Source organism: Oncorhynchus keta, chromosome 30, assembly GCF_023373465.1.
Source record: "Oncorhynchus keta strain PuntledgeMale-10-30-2019 chromosome 30, Oket_V2, whole genome shotgun sequence".
NCBI lineage: Eukaryota > Metazoa > Chordata > Actinopteri > Salmoniformes > Salmonidae > Oncorhynchus > Oncorhynchus keta.
Genome location: NC_068450.1, coordinates 4598825 through 4620938, shown reverse-complemented (window position 1 = coordinate 4620938; position 22114 = coordinate 4598825). Strand labels below are relative to the sequence as shown.

At 47.0% G+C, this 22114-nt stretch overlaps 1 protein-coding gene across 1 annotated transcript in view; it reads right to left on the bottom strand.

The window, feature by feature from the left end:
• LOC127913710 (netrin receptor UNC5A-like) overlaps positions 1-22114 on the bottom strand; it is a 435702-nt gene that overhangs the window by 103818 nt on the left and 309770 nt on the right. Inside the window, exon 12 of the mRNA XM_052486952.1 lies at positions 20928-21161. Within this exon, the coding sequence (XP_052342912.1) occupies positions 20928-21161 (234 nt within the window). The remainder of the gene's footprint in view (positions 1-20927; positions 21162-22114) is intronic.

The window sequence follows — 22114 nt, the reverse complement described above, 5'->3', positions numbered from 1 at the left end:
CCCTCAGGTTAATAACCAGTCTCCTCAGGTTAATAACCACAGTCTCCTCAGGTTAATAACCAGTCTCCCTCAGGTTAATAACCACAGTCTCCCTCAGGTTAATAACCAGTCTCCCTCAGGTTAATAACCACAGTCTCCCTCAGGTTAATAACCACAGTCTCCCTCAGGTTAATAACCACAGTCTCCCTCAGGATAATAACCACAGTGTCCCTCAGGTTAATAACCACAGTCTCCTCAGGTTAATAACCAGTCTCCCTCAGGTTAATAACCACAGACTCCCTCAGGTTAATAACCAGTCTCCCTCAGGTTAATAACCACAGTCTCCCTCAGGTTAATAACCACAGTCTCCCTCAGGTTAATAACCACAGTCTCCTCAGGATAATAACCACAGTGTCCCTCAGGTTAATAAACACAGTCTCCCTCAGGTTAATAACCACAGTCTCCCTCAGGATAATAACCACAGTGTCCCTCAGGTTAATAAACACAGTCTCCCTCAGGTTAATAACCACAGTCTCCTCAGGATAGTAACCACAGTCTCCCTCAGGCTAATAACCACAGTCTCCCCAGGTTAATAACCACCGTCTCCTCAGGATAATAACCACAGTGTCCCTCAGGTTAATAAACACAGTCTCCCTCAGGTTAACAACCACAGTCTCACTCAGGATAATAACCACAGTCTCCCGCAGGTTAATAACCACAGTCTCCCTTGAGGTTAACAACCACAGTCTCCTCAGGCTAATAACCACAGTCTCCTCAGGTTAATAACCACAGTCTCCCTCAGGTTAATAACCACAGTCTCCCCCTTGAGGTTAACAACCAAAGTCTCCCTCAGGTTAATAACCACAGTCTCCTCAGGTTAACAAGCAAAGTATCCTCAGGATAACAACCACAGTCTCCTCAGGTTAATAACCACAGTCTCCCTCAGGTTAAAAAACAGTCTCCCTCAGGTTAATAACCACAGTCTCCCTCAGGTTAATAAACACAGTTCCCTCCTGAGGTTAACAACCAAAGTCTCCCTCAGGTTAATAACCACAACCTCCCTCAGGTTAATAACCACAGTCTCCCTCAGGTTAATAACCACAGTCTCCCCCAGGTTAATAACCACAGTCTCCCTCAGGATAATAACCACAGTGTCCCTCAGGTTAATAACCACAGTCTCCCTCAGGTTAATAACCACAATCTCCCTCAGGTTAATAACCACAGTCTCCCTCAGGTTAATAAACACAGTCTCCCCTTGAGGTTAACAACCAAAGTCTCCCTCAGGTTAATAACCACAGTCTCCCTCAGGTTAATAATCACAGTCTCCCTCAGGTTAATAACCACAGTCTCCCTCAGGTTAATAACCACAGTCTCCCTCAGGTTAATAGCCACAGTCTCACCTTGAGGTTAATAACCACAGTCTCCCTCAGGTTAATAACCACAATCTCCCTCAGGTTAATAACCACAGTCTCCCTCAGGTTAATACAGTCTCCCTCAGGTTAATCTCTCCCTCAGGTTAATAACCACAGTCTCCCTCAGGTTAATAACCACAGTCTCCCTTGAGGTTAACAACCAAAGTCTCCCTCAGGTTAATAACCACAGTCTCCCTCAGGTTAACAACCAAAGTCTCCCTCAGGATAACAACCACAGTCTCCTCAGGTTAATAACCACAGTCTCCCTCAGGTTAAAAACAGTCTCCCTCAGGTTAATAACCACAGTCTCCCTCAGGTTAATAACCACCGTCTCCTCAGGATAATTACCACAGTGTCCCTCAGGTTAATAATCACATTCTCCCTCAGGTTAATAAACACAGTCTCCCTCAGGTTAACAACCACAGTCTCCCTCAGGATAATAACCACAGTCTCCCCCAGGTTAATAACCACAGTCTCCCTTGAGGTTAACAACCACAGTCTCCCTCAGGTTAATAACCAAAGTCTCCCTCAGGTTAATAACCACAGTCTCCCACAGTCTCCCTCAGGTTAATAAACACAGTCTCCCCTTGAGGTTAACAACCAAAGTCTCCCTCAGGTTAATAACCACAGTCTCCCTCAGGTTAATAACCACAGTCTCCCTCAGGTTAATAGCCACAGTCTCCCTCAGGTTAATAACCACAGTCTCCCTCAGGTTAATAACCACAGTCTCCCTCAGGTTAATAACCGGTCTCCCTCAGGTTAATAACCACAGTCTCCCTCAGGTTAATAGCCACAGTCTCCCTGAGGTTAATAACCACAGTCTCCCTCAGGTTAATAACCACAGTCTCCCTCAGGTTAATAACCACAGTCTCCCTCAGGTTAATAACCACAGTCTCCCTCAGGTTAATAACCGGTCTCCCTCAGGTTAATAACCACAATCTCCCTCAGGTTAATAACCACAGTCTCCCTCAGGTTAATAACCACAGTCTCCCTCAGGTTAATAACCGGTCTCCCTCAGGTTAATAACCACAATCTCCCTCAGGTTAATAACCGGTCTCCCTCAGGATAATAACCACAGTCTCCCTCAGGTTAATAACCACAGTCTCCCTCAGGTTAATAACCAGTCTCCCTCAGGTTAATAACCACAATCTCCCTCAGGTTAATAACCGGTCTCCCTCAGGTTAATAACCACAGTCTCCCTCAGGTTAATAATCACAGTCTCCCTCAGGTTAATAACCACAGTCTCCCTCAGGTTAATAGCCACAGTCTCCCTCAGGTTAATAACCACAGTCTCCCTCAGGTTAATAACCACAGTCTCCCTCAGGTTAATAACCGGTCTCCCTCAGGTTAATAACCACAGTCTCCTCAGGATAATATTCACAGTCTCCCTCAGGATAATAACCACAGTCTCCTCAGGATAATAATCACAGTCTCCCTCAGGATAATAACCACAGTCTCCTCAGGATAATATTCACAGTCTCCCTCAGGATAATAACCACAGTCTCCTCAGGATAATATTCACAGTCTCCCTCAGGATAATAACCACAGTCTCCCTCAGGTTAATAACCACAATCTCCCTCAGGTTAATAACCACAGTCTCCCTCAGGTTAATAACCACAATCTCCCTCAGGTTAATAACCGGTCTCCCTCACGTTAATAACCACAGTCTCCTCAGGATAATATTCACACTCTCCCTCAGGATAATAACCACAGTCTCGCCCAGGTTAATAACCACCGTCTCCTCAGGATAATAACCACAGTGTCCCTCAGGTTAATAAACACAGTCTCCCTCAGGTTAACAACCACAGTCTCACTCAGGATAATAACCACAGTCTCCCGCAGGTTAATAACCACAGTCTCCCCTTGAGGTTAACAACCACAGTCTCCCTCAGGCTAATAACCACAGTCTCCTCAGGTTAATAACCACAGTCTCCCTCAGGTTAATAACCACAGTCTCCCCTTGAGGTTAACAACCAAAGTCTCCCTCAGGTTAATAACCACAGTCTCCCTCAGGTTAACAAGCAAAGTCTCCCTCAGGATAACAACCACAGTCTCCTCAGGTTAATAACCACAGTCTCCCTCAGGTTAAAAAACAGTCTCCCTCAGGTTAATAACCACAGTCTCCCTCAGGTTAATAAACACAGTCTCCCCTTGAGGTTAACAACCAAAGTCTCCCTCAGGTTAATAACCACAACCTCCCTCAGGTTAATAACCACAGTCTCCCTCAGGTTAATAACCACAGTCTCCCTCAGGTTAATAACCACAGTCTCCCTCAGGATAATAACCACAGTGTCCCTCAGGTTAATAACCACAGTCTCCCTCAGGTTAATAACCACAATCTCCCTCAGGTTAATAACCACAGTCTCCCTCAGGTTAATAAACACAGTCTCCCCTTGAGGTTAACAACCAAAGTCTCCCTCAGGTTAATAACCACAGTCTCCCTCAGGTTAATAATCACAGTCTCCCTCAGGTTAATAACCACAGTCTCCCTCAGGTTAATAACCACAGTCTCCCTCAGGTTAATAGCCACAGTCTCACCTTGAGGTTAATAACCACAGTCTCCCTCAGGTTAATAACCACAATCTCCCTCAGGTTAATAACCACAGTCTCCCTCAGGTTAATAACCACAGTCTCCCTCAGGTTAATAACCGGTCTCCCTCAGGTTAATAACCACAGTCTCCCTCAGGTTAATAACCACAGTCTCCCTCAGGTTAATAACCACAGTCTCCCCTTGAGGTTAACAACCAAAGTCTCCCTCAGGTTAATAACCACAGTCTCCCTCAGGTTAACAACCAAAGTCTCCCTCAGGATAACAACCACAGTCTCCTCAGGTTAATAACCACAGTCTCCCTCAGGTTAAAAAACAGTCTCCCTCAGGTTAATAACCACAGTCTCCCTCAGGTTAATCTCACAGTGTCCCTCAGGTTAATAATCACATTCTCCCTCAGGTTAATAAACACAGTCTCCCTCAGGTTAACAACCACAGTCTCCCTCAGGATAATAACCACAGTCTCCCCCAGGTTAATAACCACAGTCTCCCTTGAGGTTAACAACCACAGTCTCCCTCAGGCTAATAACCACAGTATCCCCCAGGTTAATAACCACAGTCTCCTCAGGATAATAACCACAGTCTCCCTCAGGTTAATAACCAAAGTCTCCCTCAGGTTAATAACCAAAGTCTCCCTCAGGTTAATAACCACAGTCTCCTCATGTTAATAACCACAGTCTCCCTCAGGTTAATAAACACAGTCTCCCCTTGAGGTTAACAACCAAAGTCTCCCTCAGGTTAATAACCACAGTCTCCCTCAGGTTAATAACCACAGTCTCCCTCAGGTTAATAGCCACAGTCTCCCTCAGGTTAATAACCACAGTCTCCCTCAGGTTAATAACCACAGTCTCCCTCAGGTTAATAACCGGTCTCCCTCAGGTTAATAACCACAGTCTCCCTCAGGTTAATAGCCACAGTCTCCCCTTGAGGTTAATAACCACAGTCTCCCTCAGGTTAATAACCACAATCTCCCTCAGGTTAATAACCACAGTCTCCCTCAGGTTAATAACCACAGTCTCCCTCAGGTTAATAACCGGTCTCCCTCAGGTTAATAACCACAATCTCCCTCAGGTTAATAACCACAGTCTCCCTCAGGTTAATAACCACAGTCTCCCTCAGGTTAATAACCGGTCTCCCTCAGGTTAATAACCACAATCTCCCTCAGGTTAATAACCGGTCTCCCTCAGGATAATAACCACAGTCTCCCTCAGGTTAATAACCACAGTCTCCCTCAGGTTAATAACCAGTCTCCCTCAGGTTAATAACCACAATCTCCCTCAGGTTAATAACCGGTCTCCCTCAGGTTAATAACCACAGTCTCCCTCAGGTTAATAATCACAGTCTCCCTCAGGTTAATAACCACAGTCTCCCTCAGGTTAATAGCCACAGTCTCCCTCAGGTTAATAACCACAGTCTCCCTCAGGTTAATAACCACAGTCTCCCTCAGGTTAATAACCGGTCTCCCTCAGGTTAATAACCACAGTCTCCCTCAGGTTAATAGCCACAGTCTCCCCTTGAGGTTAATAACCACAGTCTCCCCTTGAGGTTAATAACCACAGTCTCCCTCAGGTTAATAACCACAATCTCCCTCAGGTTAATAACCACAGTCTCCCTCAGGTTAATAACCACAGTCTCCCTCAGGTTAATAACCGGTCTCCCTCAGGTTAATAACCACAATCTCCCTCAGGTTAATAACCAGAGTCTCCCTCAGGTTAATAACCACAGTCTCCCTCAGGTTAATAACCGGTCTCCCTCAGGTTAATAACCACAATCTCCCTCAGGTTAAGAAACCGGTCTCCCTCAGGATAATAACCACAGTCTCCCTCAGGTTAATAACCACAGTCTCCCTCAGGTTAATAACCACAGTCTCCCTCAGGTTAATAACCAGTCTCCCTCAGGTTAATAACCACAATCTCCCTCAGGTTAATAACCGGTCTCCCTCAGGTTAATAACCACAGTCTCCTCAGGATAATATTCACAGTCTCCCTCAGGATAATAACCACAGTCTCCCTCAGGTTAATAACCACAGTCTCCCTCAGGATAATAACCACAGTCTCCTCAGGATAATATTCACAGTCTCCCTCAGGATAATAACCACAGTCTCCTCAGGATAATATTCACAGTCTCCCTCAGGATAATAACCACAGTCTCCCTCGGGTTAATAACCACAATCTCCCTCAGGTTAATAACCACAGTCTCCCTCAGGTTAATAACCACAATCTCCCTCAGGTTAATAACCGGTCTCCCTCACGTTAATAACCACAGTCTCCTCAGGATAATATTCACACTCTCCCTCAGGATAATAACCACAGTCTCCCTCAGGTTAATAACCACAATCTCCCTCAGGATAATAACCACAATCTCCCTCAGGTTAATAACCGGTCTCCCTCAGGTTAATAACCACAGTCTCCTCAGGATAATATTCACAGTCTCCCTCAGGATAATAACCACAGTCTCCCTCAGGTTAATAACCACAGTCTCACTCAGGTTAATAACCACAGTCTCCCTCAGGTTAATAATCACAGTCTCCCTCAGGCTAATAACCACAGTATCCCCCAGGTTAATAACCACAGTCTCCTCAGGATAATAACCACAGTCTCCCTCAGGTTAATAACCAAAGTCTCCCTCAGGTTAATAACCAAAGTCTCCCTCAGGTTAATAACCACAGTCTCCTCATGTTAATAACCACAGTCTCCCTCAGGTTAATAAACACAGTCTCCCCTTGAGGTCAACAACCAAAATCTCCCTCAGGTTAATAACCACAGTCTCCCTCAGGTTAATAATCACAGTCTCCCTCAGGTTAATAACCACAGTCTCCCTCAGGTTAATAGCCACAGTCTCCCTCAGGTTAATAACCACAGTCTCCCTCAGGTTAATAACCACAGTCTCCCTCAGGTTAATAACCGGTCTCCCTCAGGTTAATAACCACAGTCTCCCTCAGGTTAATAGCCACAGTCTCCCCTTGAGGTTAATAACCACAGTCTCCCTCAGGTTAATAACCACAATCTCCCTCAGGTTAATAACCACAGTCTCCCTCAGGTTAATAACCACAGTCTCCCTCAGGTTAATAACCGGTCTCCCTCAGGTTAATAACCACAATCTCCCTCAGGTTAATAACCACAGTCTCCCTCAGGTTAATAACCACAGTCTCCCTCAGGTTAATAACCGGTCTCCCTCAGGTTAATAACCACAATCTCCCTCAGGTTAATAACCGGTCTCCCTCAGGATAATAACCACAGTCTCCCTCATGTTAATAACCACAGTCTCCCTCAGGTTAATAACCACAGTCTCCCTCAGGTTAATAACCAGTCTCCCTCAGGTTAATAACCACAATCTCCCTCAGGTTAATAACCGGTCTCCCTCAGGTTAATAACCACAGTCTCCCTCAGGTTAATAATCACAGTCTCCCTCAGGTTAATAACCACAGTCTCCCTCAGGTTAATAGCCACAGTCTCCCTCAGGTTAATAACCACAGTCTCCCTCAGGTTAATAACCACAGTCTCCCTCAGGTTAATAACCGGTCTCCCTCAGGTTAATAACCACAGTCTCCCTCAGGTTAATAGCCACAGTCTCCCCTTGAGGTTAATAACCACAGTCTACCTCAGGTTAATAACAGCCATCTCCCTCAGGTTAATAACCACAGTCTCCCTCAGGTTAATAACCACAGTCTCCCTCAGGTTAATAACCGGTCTCCCTCAGGTTAATAACCACAATCTCCCTCAGGTTAATAACCAGAGTCTCCCTCAGGTTAATAACCACAGTCTCCCTCAGGTTAATAACCGGTCTCCCTCAGGTTAATAACCACAATCTCCCTCAGGTTAATAACCGGTCTCCCTCAGGATAATAACCACAGTCTCCCTCAGGTTAATAACCACAGTCTCCCTCAGGTTAATAACCACAGTCTCCCTCAGGTTAATAACCAGTCTCCCTCAGGTTAATAACCGGCCTCCCTCAGGTTAATAACCACAGTCTCCCTCAGGTTAATAACCAGGGTCTCCCTCAGGTTAATAACCACAATCTCCCTCAGGTTAATAACCGGTCTCCCTCAGGATAATAACCACAGTCTCCCTCAGGTTAATAACCACAGTCTCCCTCAGGTTAATAACCAGTCTCCCTCAGGTTAATAACCACAATCTCCCTCAGGTTAATAACCGGTCTCCCTCAGGTTAATAACCACAGTCTCCTCAGGATAATATTCACAGTCTCCCTCAGGATAATAACCACAGTCTCCCTCAGGTTAATAACCACAGTCTCCCTCAGGATAATAACCACAGTCTCCTCAGGATAATATTCACAGTCTCCCTCAGGATAATAACCACAGTCTCCCTCGGGTTAATAACCACAATCTCCCTCAGGTTAATAACCACAGTCTCCCTCAGGTTAATAACCACAATCTCCCTCAGGTTAATAACCGGTCTCCCTCACGTTAATAACCACAGTCTCCTCAGGATAATATTCACAGTCTCCCTCAGGATAATAACCACAGTCTCCCTCAGGTTAATAACCACAATCTCCCTCAGGTTAATAACCGGTCTCCCTCAGGTTAATAACCACAGTCTCCCTCAGGTTAATAACCAGAGTCTCCCTCAGGTTAATAACCACAGTCTCCCTCAGGTTAATAAACACAGTCTCCCTCAGGTTAATAACCACAATCTCCCTCAGGTTAAGAAACGGTCTCCCTCAGGATAATAACCACAGTCTCCCTCAGGTTAATAACCACAGTCTCCCTCAGGTTAATAACCACAGTCTCCCTCAGGTTAATAACCAGTCTCCTCAGGTTAATAACCACAGTCTCCCTCAGGTTAATAACCGGTCTCCCTCAGGTTAATAACCACAGTCTCCTCAGGATAATATTCACAGTCTCCCTCAGGATAATAACCACAGTCTCCCTCAGGTTAATAACCACAGTCTCCCTCAGGTTAATAACCAGTCTCCCTCAGGTTAATAACCACAATCTCCCTCAGGTTAATAACCGGTCTCCCTCAGGTTAATAACCACAGTCTCCTCAGGATAATATTCACAGTCTCCCTCAGGATAATAACCACAGTCTCCCTCAGGTTAATAACCACAGTCTCCCTCAGGATAATAACCACAGTCTCCTCAGGATAATATTCACAGTCTCCCTCAGGATAATAACCACAGTCTCCTCAGGATAATATTCACAGTCTCCCTCAGGATAATAACCACAGTCTCCCTCAGGTTAATAACCACAGTCTCCCTCAGGTTAATAACCACAGTCTCCCTCAGGTTAATAACCACAATCTCCCTCAGGTAATAACGGTCTCCCTCACGTTAATAACCACAGTCTCCTCAGGATAATATTCACACTCTCCCTCAGGTTAATAACCACAGTCTCCCTCAGGTTAATAACCACAGTCTCCCTCAGGTTAATAACCGGTCTCCTCAGGTTAATAACCACAGTCTCCTCAGGATAATATTCACAGTCTCCTCAGGATAATAACCACAGTCTCCCTCAGGTTAATAACCACAGTCTCACTCAGGTTAATAACCACAGTCTCCCTCAGGTTAATAATCACAGTCTCCTCAGGTTAATAACCAAAGTCTCCCTCAGGCTAATAACCACAGTATCCCTCAGGTTAATAACCACAGTCTCCTCAGGTTAATAACCACAGTCTCCCTCAGGTTAATAACCAAAGTCTCCCTCAGGTTAATAACCAAAGTCTCCCTCAGGTTAATAACCACAGTCTCCTCATGTTAATAACCACAGTCTCCCTCAGGTTAATAAACACAGTCTCCCCTTGAGGTCAACAACCAAAATCTCCCTCAGGTTAATAACCACAGTCTCCCTCAGGTTAATAATCACAGTCTCCCTCAGGTTAATAACCACAGTCTCCCTCAGGTTAATAGCCACAGTCTCCCTCAGGTTAATAACCACAGTCTCCCTCAGGTTAATAACCACAGTCTCCCTCAGGTTAATAACCGGTCTCCCTCAGGTTAATAACCACAGTCTCCCTCAGGTTAATAGCCACAGTCTCCCCTTGAGGTTAATAACCACAGTCTCCTCAGGTTAATAACCACAATCTCCCTCAGGTTAATAACCACAGTCTCCCTCAGGTTAATAACCACAGTCTCCCTCAGGTTAATAACCGGTCTCCCTCAGGTTAATAACCACAATCTCCCTCAGGTTAATAACCACAGTCTCCTCAGGTTAATAACCACAGTCTCCTCAGGTTAATAACCGGTCTCCTCAGGTTAATAACCACAATCTCCCTCAGGTTAATAACCGGTCTCCCTCAGGATAATAACCACAGTCTCCCTCATGTTAATAACCACAGTCTCCCTCAGGTTAATAACCACAGTCTCCCTCAGGTTAATAACCAGTCTCCTCAGGTTAATAACCACAATCTCCTCAGGTTAATAACCGGTCTCCCTCAGGTTAATAACCACAGTCTCCCTCAGGTTAATAATCACAGTCTCCTCAGGTTAATAACCACAGTCTCCCTCAGGTTAATAGCCACAGTCTCCCTCAGGTTAATAACCACAGTCTCCCTCAGGTTAATAACCACAGTCTCCCTCAGGTTAATAACCGGTCTCCCTCAGGTTAATAACCACAGTCTCCCTCAGGTTAATAGCCACAGTCTCCCCTTGAGGTTAATAACCACAGTCTCCCTCAGGTTAATAACAACAATCTCCCTCAGGTTAATAACCACAGTCTCCCTCAGGTTAATAACCACAGTCTCCCTCAGGTTAATAACCGGTCTCCCTCAGGTTAATAACCACAATCTCCCTCAGGTTAATAACCAGAGTCTCCCTCAGGTTAATAACCACAGTCTCCCTCAGGTTAATAACCACAGTCTCCCTCAGGTTAATAACCAGTCTCCCTCAGGTTAATAACCGGCCTCCCTCAGGTTAATAACCACAATCTCCCTCAGGTTAATAACCAGAGTCTCCCTCAGGTTAATAACCACAGTCTCCCTCAGGTTAATAACCGGTCTCCCTCAGGTTAATAACCACAATCTCCCTCAGGTTAATAACCGGTCTCCCTCAGGATAATAACCACAGTCTCCCTCAGGTTAATAACCACAGTCTCCCTCAGGTTAATAACCCAGTCTCCCTCCAGTCTCCCTCAGGTTAATAACCACATCTCACCTCAGGTTAATAACCGGTCTCCCTCAGGTTAATAACCACAGTCTCCTCAGGATAATATTCACAGTCTCCCTCAGGATAATAACCACAGTCTCCCTCAGGTTAATAACCACAGTCTCCCTCAGGATAATAACCACAGTCTCCTCAGGATAATATTCACAGTCTCCCTCAGGATAATAACCACAGTCTCCCTCGGGTTAATAACCACAATCTCCCTCAGGTTAATAACCACAGTCTCCCTCAGGTTAATAACCACAATCTCCCTCAGGTTAATAACCGGTCTCCCTCACGTTAATAACCACAGTCTCCTCAGGATAATATTCACACTCTCCCTCAGGATAATAACCACAGTCTCCCTCAGGTTAATAACCACAATCTCCCTCAGGTTAATAACCGGTCTCCCTCAGGTTAATAACCACAGTCTCCTCAGGATAATATTCACAGTCTCCCTCAGGATAATAACCACAGTCTCCCTCAGGTTAATAACCACAGTCTCCCTCAGGTTAATAACCACAGTCTCCCTCAGGTTAATAATCACAGTCTCCCTCAGGTTAATAACCAAAGTCTCCCTCAGGTTAATAACCACAGTCTCCCTCAGGATAATAACCACAGTCTCCCTCAGGATAATAACCAAAGTCTCCCTCAGGTTAATAACCACAGTCTCCCTTAGGTTAATAACCACAGTCTCCTCAGGTTAATAACCACAGTCTCCCTCAGGTTAATAACCACAGTCTCCTCATGTTAATAACCAAAGTCTCCCCTTGAGGTTAACAACCTAAGTCTCCCTCAGGATAATAACCACAGTCTCCTCAGGTTAATAACCACAGTCTCCTCAGGATAATAACCACAGTCTCCCTCAGGTTAATAACCACAGTCTCCCTTGAGGTTAATAACCACAGTCTCCTCAGGATAATAACCACAGTCTCCCTCAGGTTAATAACCAAAGTCTCCCTCAGGTTAATAACCACAGTCTCCCTCAGGTTAATAACCACAGTCTCCTCAGGTTAATAACCACAGTCTCCCTCAGGTTAATAACCACAGTCTCCCTCAGGTTAATAACCACAGTCTCCCTCAGGTTAATAACCACAGTCTCCCTCAGGTTAATAACCACAGTCTCCCTCAGGTTAATAACCACAGTCTCCCTCAGGTTAATAACCACAGTCTCCCTCAGGTTAATAACCACAGTCTCCCTCAGGATAATAACCACAGTCTCCTCAGGATAATAACCACAGTCTCCTCAGGTTAATAACCACAGTCTTCCTCAGGTTAATAACCACAGTCTCCCTCAGGTTAATAACCACAGTCTCCTCAGGACAGGTGTGTGTGGGGGGAAAGACGGCTGGCTGATGCAGGCTCTGTTGGCGTGTGTGTGTGCGTCTGGACAGGTGTGTGTTTGTGTTTCTTGCCGAGAGATCAGAGCCTGTTCTCTTCTGTTCTCTCTCCGGTGACTCTAGTTTTGTGGCTGTCAGTCATTCTCATTGTTGGCTGTCAGTCACACGCACGCACGCACGCACGCGCGCACGCACGCACGCACACGCACACACACACACACACACATACACACACACACACATACACACACACACACACACACACACACACACACACACACACATGCTGCACCATTTCTCCACACACTCGACCAACACACGTTATCCGGTGTGCAGCGAGCCAGTCAGCTCACCGCCAGCCCTGGCGAGGTCCAATAGAGGGTGGCGGACACATTAAATATTAACTTAATTGGTCCCGATAGGGGCTGTCTGGCTAACATACAGCTGGATCACATATGCAGAGCATCACAGGGAAATGTCATCGTAACTCCCCCAAGAGACACAGCACACTCAGTATCACACTCTCTGCATCAAAGACAATAACAGTCCTAACTGGGAGATGAGAAACGCTGTGTGTGAAGACTCTGCTGGCTGACACAGGCCCAGGTGTGTGTGTGTGTGTGTGTGTGTGTGTGTGTGTGTGTGTGTGTGTGTGTGTGTGTGTGTGTGTGTGTGTGTGTGTGTGTGTGTGTGTGTGTGTGTGTGTGTGTGTGTGTGTGTGTGTGTGTGTGTGTGTGTGTGTGTGTGACTGTGTGTGCGTGCGTGCGTGCGTGTGTGTGACTGTGTGTGTGTGTGACTGTGTGTGTGACTGTGTGTGTGTGTGATTGTGTGTGTGTGTGTGTGACTGACAGCCAACAATGAGAATGACTGACAGCCACAAAACTAGAGGCACCGGAGAGAGAACAGAAGAGAACAGGCTCTGATCTCTCGGCAAGAAACACAAACACACACCTGTCCAGACGCTCACACACACGCCAACAGAGCCTGCATCAGCCAGCCGTCTCCCCCCCCACACACACAATAAAGAAAACTACATCCACATGCAGGATGCCATTAAATGGCTGTGTCCTCCCCTCGTAATATGAGATCCTGTCAACACATTACATCTTACGTGTGTGTGACTGTCTGTGTGTGTGTGTGTGTGTGTGTGTGTGTGTGTGTGTGTGTGTGTGTGTGTGTGTGTGTGTGTGTGTGTGTGTGTGTGTGTGTGTGTGTGTGTGTGGCTAATTTTGTCCTGATGGTGGTTTTCGCTCGACTGCCACGCACCATGAGGTTCCCCATCACTCTCTTCCCTCTCTTCCCTGCTCCTCTCTCTCTCTCTCTCTCTCTCTCTCTCTCTCTCTCTCTCTCTCTCTCTCTCTCTCTCTCTCTCTCTCTCTCTCTCTCTCTCTCTCTCTCTCTCTCTCTCTCATTCTTTCTCTTCCTCCCTTCCCTCTCTCCACACGGAGGGGATAACCAGGCAGTAATGCCAGCCTCCCTCCCTCAGAGACTGCCTCTGAGTAGCCTGTTAAGATTTAATTTGAAAAACTTAATTTGTAAATTAAAAGGAGAGTCTCTCTCTCTCTCAGCTCTCTACCAGAGGCCCCCTGTGATCCTTCTCTCCTGTCATTAACTCCTCCTCTGCCTCCCACTCCTCTTCAGTCTGGTGGAGCGTCTGACCTGCTCTCAGAAGGGGTTGCTGATTTCTGCGGAGGGCTGTAGAACTCTAGCCATGTACAAGGAAGTAGGAAGGTGAAGGAGAGGAAAGTGGGGGAGGTCTGTCTGAAAATGGACCAATCAGAGAGCAGAGGAGGAGGGAGAAGAGGAGGGATGTGGATGAGGGAAGTGGGAGAGGTCTGTCTGAAATCAGCCAATCAGAGGTAGGAGGGAGAAGAGGAGGGATGTGGATGAGGGTAGTGGGAGAGGTCTGTCTGAAATCAGCCAATCAGAGAGCAGAGGAGGAGGAGGGAGAAGAGGAGGGATGTGGATGAGGGAAGTGGGAGAGGTCTGTCTGAAATCAGCCAATCAGAGGTAGGAGGGAGAAGAGGAGGGATGTGGATGAGGGTAGTGGGAGAGGTCTGTCTGAAATCAGCCAATCAGAGAGCAGAGGAGGAGGAGGGAGAAGAGGAGGGATGTGGATGAGGGAAGTGGGAGAGGTCTGTCTGAAATCAGCCAATCAGAGGTAGGAGGGAGAAGAGGAGGGATGTGGATGAGGGTAGTGGGGGAGGTCTGTCTGAAATGAGCCAATCAGAGAGCAGAGGAGGAGGAGGGAGAAGAGGAGGGATGTGGATGAGGGAAGTGGGGAGGTCTGTCTGAAATGAGCCAATCAGAGGTAGGAGGGAGAAGAGGAGGGATGTGGATAGGGGAGGGGGAGGTCTGTATGAAATCAGCCAATCAGAGGTAGGAGGGAGAAGAGGAGGGATGTGGATGAGGGTAGTGGGGGAGGTCTGTCTGAAATGAGCCAATCAGAGAGCAGAGGAGGAGGAGGGAGAAGAGGAGGGATGTGGATGAGGGAAGTGGGGGAGGTCTGTCTGAAATGAGCCAATCAGAGAGCAGAGGAGGAGGAGGGAGGAGAGAATTGAGCTCACGCTCCAGGTCAGGTTGTGAATTGAGATGCCAGTTTACAGATGACAAATGCAGGAGTTTACATCTCTGGGAGATGAATCTGTTTCACGGCAGTAAATCATAACCTCATTCTCTATTGAATCCTCTGTTCTTTGTGACATTCCCTAACAGAAGACCAATTAAAACATTGTTCGTTCCAGCAAATATGGTGGCTGCAATACCAAGCCAGTGCAGCTAAGCTCAGTTTGGCCTTGGCTCAGCTCAGCTCAGTAGTGTGAAAAGAGTATAGTTTGTTGCAGTGGGTTGGTCAATCAATAATGTTGTTTGATCCTGAATCAATAATGTTGTTCGATCCTTGATACCTCCCTGCACATTCTCACTGCAAAATATCTCACTGCACATTCTCACTGTAAAAAACCTCACTGCACATTCTCACTGTAAAAAAACCTTGCTGCACATTCTCACTGTAAAAAACCTCCCTGCACATTCTCACTGTAAAAAACCTCGCTGCACATTCTAAAAAAAAACATTCTCACTGTAAAAAACCTCCCTGCACATTCTCACTGTAAAAAAACCTCGCTGCACTTTCTCACTGCAAAAACCTCCCTGCACATTCTCACTGTAAAAAACCTCACTGCACATTCTCACTGTAAAAAAACCTCCCTGCACATTCTCACTGTAAAAAAACCTCCCTGCACATTCTCACCTCCCTGTACAAAAACCTCCCTGCACATTCTCACTGTAAAAAAACCTCCCTGCACATTCTCACTGTAAAGAATCGGAGGATTATGAGCAGCGTGTGGAGGGGTGTGTGCCTGTGTATCCCCTTGACCGGCAGTGGGCAGCCGCGTTTGCTGTCACTCAGTCAGAATGCGTATTAGCGTTTATATTTTTCCCCCCAACTTGTTAGATATTATGCTCATTGACACAGCTTGATAGCAAACGTCCCCGCCATGTGATTTATCATAGGAGTTATCTAAATGATCCAATCAGAGCAGGAGGATCAATATAAAGCCCAACCTTTTCTTTACAGACAGGCAAACTAGCCAATCGAGTTATTTAGACCACATCTCAAATCAAATCAAATCAAATGTTATTGGTCACATACACATGGTTAGCAGAAGTTAATATGAGTGTAGCAAAATGCTTGTGCTTCTAATACCGACAGTGCAGTTATATCTAACAAGTAATCTAACAATTTTCCCAATAACTTCCTAATACACACAAATCTAAAGGGGTGAGTGAGAATATGTACATAGATAGAACCTCCCATGACTGACTGCCTTGAGAAAGATGCATGCTGGCTCCCGAAAAATGTGTTTCTCCTCTCCTCTCCTCTCCTCTCCTCTCCCTCCTCCTCTCCTCTCCTCTCCTCCTCTCCTCTCCTCTCCCTCCTCCCCCTCCCCTCTCTCCTCTTTCCCCTCCCCCTTACCCCTCTTTTCTCTCCTTTCCCCTCATTCTCCTCTCTCCCCCATCCATTCTCCCCCTCTCCTCTCCTCTCCTCTCCTCTCCTCTCCTCTCCTCTCTCCTCTCCTCTCCTCTCCTCTCCTCTCCTCTCCTCTCCTTCACCATCCCCTCTTCTCCCCTCTTTTCCTGCTTTCCCCCCTCCTCTTTTCTCCTCTCCTCTCTCAACTCAATTCAATTTCAATTTAAGGGGCTTTATTGGCAAGGGAAATATATGTTTACATTGCCAAAGCAAGTGAAATAGACAAACAGAAGTGAAATAAACAATAAAAAGTAACAGTAAACATTACACTCACAGAAGTTCCACAAGACATTTCAAATGTCATATTATGTGCAAATAGTTGATTTGCTTGGGTCTAACTGTGCTGCTGTCCTGGGGCTCTGTGGGGTGTGTTTGTGTTTGTGAACAGAACCCCAGGACCAGTTGCTTAGGGGACTCTTCTCCAGGATCATTTTTCTGTAGGTGATGGTTTTGTTATGGATTTGGTATTTGTCCTATTTTGTGAATTCTTGGTTGGTGAGTGGACCCCAGACCTCAAAACTACGAAGGGCAATGGGTTCTATAATTGATTCAAGTATTTTTAGCCAGATCCTAATGTGATAAAATGCTGGGTTCGTTGTCTGAGTCAGGCCACAGGTTTGAGAAAACACAAAAGTCTTTTCTCAAAATATTCAAAACCGGAATATCTCCAACAAGGAAACATCGTATAGAGAAAACCCACGGTAACACAAAACAATCACGGACCAAACAGAAAGGTCGACGAGAGGGTAAATAAGGAACATCATAAGGGAATAGAAATCAGTATTCAGCGTAATCAAGACAAAACAAAAGGAAAATTACCTAATCGGTAATCGGTCAAATTTTATTTTCCTTTTGATGGCGTTGCTCTCTCAGATCGTTCACAGCTTTGTGGAAGTTACCGGTGGCGCTGATGTTTAGGCCGAGGTACGTATAGTTTTTTTGTGTGCTCTTTGTATTTGTGGTCCTGGGAAGTGGACCTTTCTTGAACACCATTATTTTGGTCTTACTGAGATTTACTGTCAAGGCCCAGGTCTGTCTGGGCCCAGGTCTGTCAGGGCCCAGGTCTGACAGAATCTGTGCAGAATATCTAGGTGATGCTGTAGGCCCTCCTTGGTTGGGGACAGAAGCACTAAATTCAGAAAAAGGTTGTCATTTGACTTCAGATTCTAGGAAGGTGTGGCCGGATGCTGCAGACTGTTCTAGTGCCCTCGCCAATTCGTTGATATATACGTTGAAGAGGGTGGGGCTCAAACTGCATCCTTGTCTCACACCACGGGCCTGTTTTAACCTGTTGTCAGTGTACATGGATTTTATAATGTCGTATGTTTTTTTCCCCCAACATCAATTTGCATAGCAGATTGCCAAATTGAGTCGAAGGCTTTTAACTTGTTATGTATGTTATGTTATGTTATGTTATGTTATGTATGTTATGTTATGTTATGTTATGTTATGTTATGTTATGTTATGTTATGTTATGTTATGTTATGTTATGCAATCCCCCAATCGGGATAAGTGTCATCAACAACCGCTGTATAGAATAGCGCTACATTCAATAAATATTACTACAAATATTTATATTCATGAAATCACAACTGCAATATAGGAAAACACAGCTTAACCTTTTGTTAATCCACCTGTCGTGTCAGATTTTGAAATTATGCTTTACAGCGAAAGCAATCCAAGCGTTTGTGTAAGTTTATCGATCGCATGACAAAACATTAACTACACTTAGCATCAGGAAGCTTGGTCACAAAAATCAGAAAAGCAATCAAATTAATTGTTTACCTTTGATGATCTTCGGATGTTTTCACTCACGAGACTCCCAGTTACACAACAAATGTTCCTCCGTTTGTTTGTGACATTATGTTCAGAAATCCACAGGAAAGAGCGGTCACGACAATGCAGACGAAAATTCCAAATAGTTTCCATAATGTCCACAGAAACATGTCAAACGTTTTTTTTAATCAATCCTCAGGTTGTTTTTAAAATACATAATCGATAATATATCAACCGCAAATGTCTTTCACAGTAGGAGAGGGAAAAGCAATAGTTGTCCAAACTCTGTTGTGCGAGCCAAACTCATGTGACCACTTGACGCGATGTTATCGTTCTGGCTCATTTTTCTAAATAAAAGCCTGAAACTATGTCTGAAGACTGTTGACACCTTGAGGAAGCAATAGGAAAAAATAATCTGGTTCATATCCCTTTAAAGGGGGAGGGTGTGTGGTAGTGGGGTCAGGGGAGCATGAGAAGACTTTGGTGTGTGGTAGTGGGGTCAGGGGAGGTGTGGGGTAGTGGGGTCAGGGGGAGGGTGTGGGGTCAGGGGGAGGGTGTGTGGTAGTGGGGTCAAATATTGGGGAAGGGGAGGTGTGGGGTAGTGGGGTCAGGGGGAGGGTGTGGGGTCAGGGGGAGGGTGTGTGGTAGAGGCCGTGGATGATGTTAAAGAGTTTAAGTGTAGCCAACTTGAATTTGTGGTTTGTATATTTTATCATTTAATTTAGGATACCATCAACACTACAGGTGTTGGAGGGTTTGTATTTTGTCCTGTAGTTAATTCAATGTATTGGAGACCCCTCTCCCCCTCTCCCCCTGGCCCCCTGGCCCCCTGGCCCCCTGGCCCCCTCTCCCCTCTCCCCATGGGCCCCTGGCCCCTGGCCCCCTCTCCCCTCTCCCCTGGCCCCCTGGCCCCTCTCCCCCTCCCACTCTCCCCTCTTCCCTGGCCCACTCTCCCCCTCTCCCCTGGCCCCCTCTCCCACTCCCCCTCTTCCCCTGGCCCACCTCCCCCTCTTCCCTGGCCCCTCTCCCCCTCTCCCTCTCTCTCCCTCTTCCCCCTGGCCCACTCTCCCCTCTCCCACTCTCCCCTCTCCCTCTCTCTCCCTCTTCCCCTGGCCCACTCCCCCTCTCCCTCTCTCTCCCTCTTCCCCTGGCCCACTCTCCCCCTCTCCCACTCTCCCCTCTCCCTCTCTCTCCCTCTTCCCCTGGCCCACTCTCCCCCTCTCCCCCTGACCCCAAAGTGCACTAGCCTCTCCATCTCTCTCATTCTCTTGTTGCTGTGGTAAGCCACAGCCTATCTAGAGAGTTGTAGTTTTTACAGGGTGGATTAAAATTTGATTACCAGATGTTGTTTGGTAATCCAGACATCACACAGCTCCATCATTCGTTACAAAGAGCGACATTCATTTAGCAGATACATGAACCACTCAGAACACTCATTGGCTCATCCCAAACGCCACCCTATTCCCTATATAGTGCACTGCATTTGACAAGGGCCCATGGAGGGGGGGGTACTTTAAGTTGGGCGCACACAGACAGACAGACAGACAGACAGACAGACAGACAGACAGACAGACAGACAGACAGACAGACAGACAGACAGGCAGACCCTAGATCACTCAAGCGTCCGGGAGGCACATTTCCGTCAGGATGCCTAATCAGCCTTTCAGCGTATCCACTTTAATGGACAGGATGAAACCACACCTCTGTGGGGTTCTAAAGGTGTGTGGATGAAACAACACCTCTGTGGGGTTCTAAAGGTGTGTGGATGAAACAACACCTCTGTGGGGTTCTAAAGGTGTGTGGATGAAACAACACCTCTGTGGGGTTCTAAAGGTGTGTGGATGAAACAACACCTCTGTGGGGTTCTAAAGGTGTGTGGATGAAACAACACCTCTGTGGGGTTCTAAAGGTGTGTGGATGAAACAACACCTCTGTGCGGTTCTAAAGGTGTGTGGATGAAACAACACCTCTGTGGGGTTCTAAAGGTGTGTGGATGAAACAACACCTCTGTGGGGTTCTAAAGGTGTGTGGATGAAACAACACCTCTGTGCGGTTCTATAGGTGTGTGGATGAAACACCTCTGTGGGGTTCTATAGGTGTGTGGATGAAACAACATCTCTGTGGGGTTCTAAAGGTGTGTGGATGAAACAACACCTCTGTGTGGTTCTAAAGGTGTGTGGATGAAACAACACCTCTGTGTGGTTCTAAAGGTGTGTGGATGAAACAACACGTCTGTGTGGTTCTAAAGGTGTGTGGATGAAACAACACCTCTGTGTGGTTCTAAAGGTGTGTGGATGAAACAACACCTCTGTGGGGTTCTAAAGGTGTGTGGATGAAACAACACCTCTGTGGGGTTCTAAAGGTGTGTGGATGAAACAACACCTCTGTGGGGTTCTAAAGGTGTGTGGATGAAACATCACCTCTGTGGGGTTCTAAAGGTGTGTGGATGAAACAACACCTCTGTGTGGTTCTAAAGGTGTGTGGATGAAACATCACCTCTGTGAAACAACACCTCTGTGGGTTCTAAAGGTGTGTGGATGAAACAACACCTCTGTGTGGTTCTAAAGGTGTGTGGATGAAACAACACCTCTGTGTGGTTCTAAAGGTGTGTGGATGAAACAACACCTCTGTGGGGTTCTAAAGGTGTGTGGATGAAACAACACCTCTGTGGGGTTCTAAAGGTGTGTGGATGAAACCACACCTCTGTGGGGTTCTAAAGGTGTGTGTGTATCTAGGTTCCTTACCTTGAAGACATCTTGTGTATCATCCATGCAGTAGACTCTGATGTTATACTCTAGGGTAGAGCAGTATGTGTCAGAGAAGAGCACCAGACGGAGACGCTTAGCTGCGGACATGTTTAGAGATTCTCCCACCAGAGAGAAACGACCCAACTGCTCCGAGAACACTCTGCACGTCTCTGCCTCCAGCTGACAGTAATACGGCTCTGAGATCAACTCCTCTCCCATCATTAAGACGTCCTGGGGATAGAGAGAGAGGTGTGGGGTTAGGGGCAGGTGTGTGTGTGTGTGTGTGTGTGTGTGTGTGTGTGTGTGTGTGTGTGTGTGTGTGTGTGTGTGTGTGTGTGTGTGTGTGTGTGTGTGTGTGTGTGTGTGTGTGTGTTTGAGACATCAGTACGGCTCTGAGTGCTTCACCCATCTGGAGCCCATCCCGGGGATAGACAGGCTGAAGTGTGGTTATGGGGTCAGTGGGAGGGTGTGTGGTTATGGGGTCAGGGGGAGGGTGTGTGGTAGTGGGGTCAGGGGGAGGGTGTGTGGTTCTGGGATCAGGGGAGGGTGTGGGGTCAGGGGAGGGTGTGTGGTAGTGGGGTCAGGGGAGGGTGTGTGGTAGTGGGGTCAGGGAGAGGGTGTGTGGTAGTGGGGTCAGGGGAAGGGTGTGTGGCTATGGGGTCAGGGGAGGTGTGTGGTAGTGGGGTCAGGGGAGGGTGTGTGGTTATGGGGTCAGTCAGGGGGGGTTTGTGGTAGTGGGGTCAGGGGGAGGGTGTGTGGTAGTGGTGTCAGGGGAGGGTATGGGGTCAGGGGAGGTGGTGTGTGGTTATAGGGTCAGGGGAGGGTGTGTGGTAGAGGGGTCAGCGGGAGGGTGTGTGTGAATGTGGGGTCAGGGGGAGGGTGTGTGGTAGTGGGGTCAGGGGGAGGGTGTGTAGTTATGGGGTCAGGGGAGGGTGTGTGGTTATAGGGTCAGGGGGGAGGGTGTGTGGTTCTGGGATCAGGGGAGGGTGTGTGGTAGTGGGGTCAGGGGGAGGGTGTGTGGTAGTGGGGTCAGGGGAGGGTGTGGTGGTAGTGGGGTCAGGGAGAGTGGGGGTGTGTGGTAGTGGGGTCAGGGGAGGGTGTGTGGTAGTGGGGTCAGGGGGAGGGTGTGTAGTTATGGGGCAGGCAGAGGGTGTGTGGTAGTGGGGTCAGGGAGAGGGTGTGTG